The following is a 3,325-nucleotide window of genomic DNA, read 5'->3' on the forward strand; positions in this document are numbered from 1 at the left end:
TTGGGGACATCCCAACCCTAAGGGACATTGGGGGCATCCCAACCCTAAGGGACACTGGGGACATCCCAACCCTAAGGGACACTGGGGACAAGGATGTCACAGCCCCTAAGGACGAGGACACCAAGGGAAATCGTGTCCCAACCATGGGGGATGAGGACCTTGGGGACAAGGATGGTGGGGACAAGGAGGTCCCATCCCTCGTGGGCACTGGGGACACTGGGGACAAGGATGGTGGGGACAAGGACACCCCATCCCTCATGAGCTTTGGGGACAAGGATGGTGGGGACAAAGACATTGGGGACGAGGATATTGGGGACAAGGAGGTGCCGTCCTTCATGGGCGTTGGGGACAAGGACATTGGGGACAAAGAGGTCCCATCTCTCATGGACTTTGGGGACAAGGATGTTAGGGACAAGGACACTGGGGACAAAGACATCCCATCCCTTGCAGGCTTTGGGGACAAGGATTTTGGGGACAAGGACGTTGGAGAGAAGGATGTCCCATCCCCTATAGGCTTTGGGGACAAGGACTTTGGGGACAAGGAGGTCCCATCTCTCATGGACTTTGGGGACAAGGATGTTGGGGAGAAGGAGGACACGTCCTTCAGGGACGTTGGGGACACTGGGGACAAGGATGGTGGGGACAAGGGTGTCCCATCCCCTATAGGCTTTGGGGACAAGGACACTGGGGACAAGGAGATCCTATACTTCATGGGCGCTGGGGACAAGGATGTTGGGGACAAGGAGGTCCCATCCTTTATGGGCGCTGGGGACAAGGATGTTGGGGACAAGGAGGTCCCATCCTTTATGGGCGTTGGGGACAAGGACATTGGGGACAAGGACATTGGGGACAAGGAGATCCCATCCTTCATAGGTTTTGGGGACAAGGATGTTGGGGACAAGGACATTGGGGACAAGGAGGTCCCATCCTTCGTGGGTTTTGGGGACAAGGATGTTGGGGACAAGGACATCCCATCCTTCATGGGCTTTGGGGACATTGGGAACAAGATTGGGGATGTCCCGACCTCAGGAGATGTTTGGGATGAGAAGGTTGGGGACGTCCAGGTCCCGGCCCTAAGGGACTTTGGGGACAAAGAGTTTGGGGACAAAGAATTTGGGGACAAGGGCATCTCATCCCCAAAGGACTTTGGGGGCAGGGATGCCCCAACCCAAGGGGACAACGGGGAGGAGGATGCGGCCTTTCCTCTAAGAGGTGTTGGGGACATTGGGGACAGGAACGTCGCCACCCCAAGAGACGTTGGGGACGTTCCCCACGGGGACAGGGATGTCCCCACGCTTGGGGACACCGGGGAATTCCCAGCTGTGGGGGGCGCTGGGGACGAGGACGGCCTTGGGGACGGGGTCGGGGACGTCACCATCTTGAGGGACGTTGGGGACAAAAAAGATGGGGACGTGCCAACCTCCGGGGGGGGGGAGACGGGGGGCCCGAATGTCCCCAACTCGGGGGGGGTCGGGGACGGAGGCGTCCCTTTCCTGAGGGGTGACGGGGTTGGGGACATCGAAGGGGGCGACGTTGGGGGCGCTTGTGGCGGCATCACCATCACGGTGACGGCCCCGCCGCTGGAGGAAATCCCCGGCGACGAGGATGACGTCACAGCTCTGCTTCCCGGTGACGTCACGTCCACCGATGACGTCACTTCCTGCCTCCCCGGGGCTGAGGGCGTGGGTGACGCCGTGGCCGATGGTGACATCATCGGGGGAGGAGGTGACGTCGTCTTTTCCCTCCCCGGAGGTGAGCAGGATGATGGCGTCATCCCTGGTGGTGACGTCACCTATGATGTCATCCCTGGTGGTGACGTCACCCATGGCATCATCCCTGGAGGTGACGCCACCCATGATGTCATCCCTGGAGGTGATGTCACCCATGATGTCATCCCTGGAGGTGACACCACCTATGATGTCATCCCTGGAGGTGACGCCACCCATGACGTCATCCCTGGAGGTGACGTCACCGATGGCATCACCCATGGGTACAACATCACTGCTGACGTCACCGATGATGTCACGCCTTGGGGTGGCATCGCTGATGACGTCTTCGCGGGTGGAACCGTCATCTCTGCTGATGACGTCATCCGTGGGGGTGACATCACTGATGGCGCCATCCCTGGTGGTGACGTCACCCATGGCGTCATCCTTGGAGGTGACATCACCGCTGATGTCACGCCTTGGGGTGGCGTCGCTGATGACGTCATCTGTGGGGGTGACGTAAGCGGTGACGCCATGCGTGGAGGTGACCTCACCGATGACGTCACCTACGTGGCTGATGACGTCACCACAGACGAAACCACTTCTCCTTTCTGCTGGGAGATGGGGGGTGATGACATCACCCACGGAGACGACCTCATCGATGACATCACCTACGGAGGTGACCCCATGGGTGACATCACGCCTGGCAGTGATGTCACAATCCCGGGCCATGATGTCACAGCTGAGTGCGGTGATGTCACCTCAAAGAATGACGTCATCAGTGACACCATCAGCCCCGCAGAGGAGCAGCCGCTGTGCCCGCGTGGGGACAGCAGCCATGGCGGCATCGCCCACCCCAGGAGGGGCGGGGCTACAGGTAGGGGCGGGGACAAGGCGGAGAGGGGGCGTGGCCAGCAAGCAACAGGCGGGGCTAACAAATATGGTCGACGGTGGGGGCGTGGCTATGGCAGAGTGGGCGGGGCTAAAGGCATGGGGGTGTGGCTAATTGCATACGCGGCCTACGGAGGCGTGGCCAAGTTCGAGTGGGCGGGGCTAAACCGATGGGCCTGGCGTGGGGGCGTGGTCAAGGCAACATGGGCGGGGCTAATGGCTGGGGGCGTGGTCACTGAGATGTGGGCGGGGCTAATCGCGTGCAGAACCCAATGGGAGCGAGGCAAAGGTCGAGTGAGCGGGGCTAGGCTGATGGGCTTGGCTTGGGGGCGTGGCTAAGGCGGAGTGGGCGGGGGTAAAGGCTTGAGGGCGTGGCCACTGAGATGTGGGCGGGGCTGAATGCGATCACAGCCTATGGGATGTGGCCACGGCTGAGTGGGCGGGGCTTAGCCGATGGGTCTGACATCGGGGCGCGGCCACGGTTGAGTGGGCGGGGTTAGGACCATGGGGGCGTGGCCAAAGTGTTGTGGGCGTGGTTTAATGATGGAGGCGGTGCTTTTCACTGCTTTTCCCCCCCCATCTCCCCCCCCCGCCCCCCCCCAGCCCCCGACGCCCCCCCCCGGCTGCCCCTTGGTTTTCCTCGGCCTCCTCTGCCTCCTCCTCATCCTCCTCCTCCTCGCCGGTGTTTTTGCGGTATGGGGGCTGGGGGGGGGGAGGAGTCATGTGGG

General features: G+C 61.5%; 1 protein-coding gene across 1 annotated transcript; it reads left to right on the forward strand.

Annotated features, from left to right (window-relative positions):
• Window positions 1-5: 5 nt before the first annotated feature.
• On the forward strand, window positions 6-1,199 carry LOC122194128 (sodium/potassium/calcium exchanger 1-like; the record flags this gene model as incomplete). The annotated part of the gene is made up of 1 exon (XM_042895052.1): window positions 6-1,199. A coding segment is annotated over one exon (1,194 nt), but the record flags the coding sequence as incomplete, so codon positions are not given.
• Window positions 1,200-3,325: the final 2,126 nt, after the last annotated feature.

This window comes from Lagopus leucura, unplaced genomic scaffold (assembly GCF_019238085.1).
Source record: "Lagopus leucura isolate 7727_CA_CO unplaced genomic scaffold, USGS_WTPT01 34494-0_obj-0_obj, whole genome shotgun sequence".
Taxonomy (NCBI): domain Eukaryota; kingdom Metazoa; phylum Chordata; class Aves; order Galliformes; family Phasianidae; genus Lagopus; species Lagopus leucura.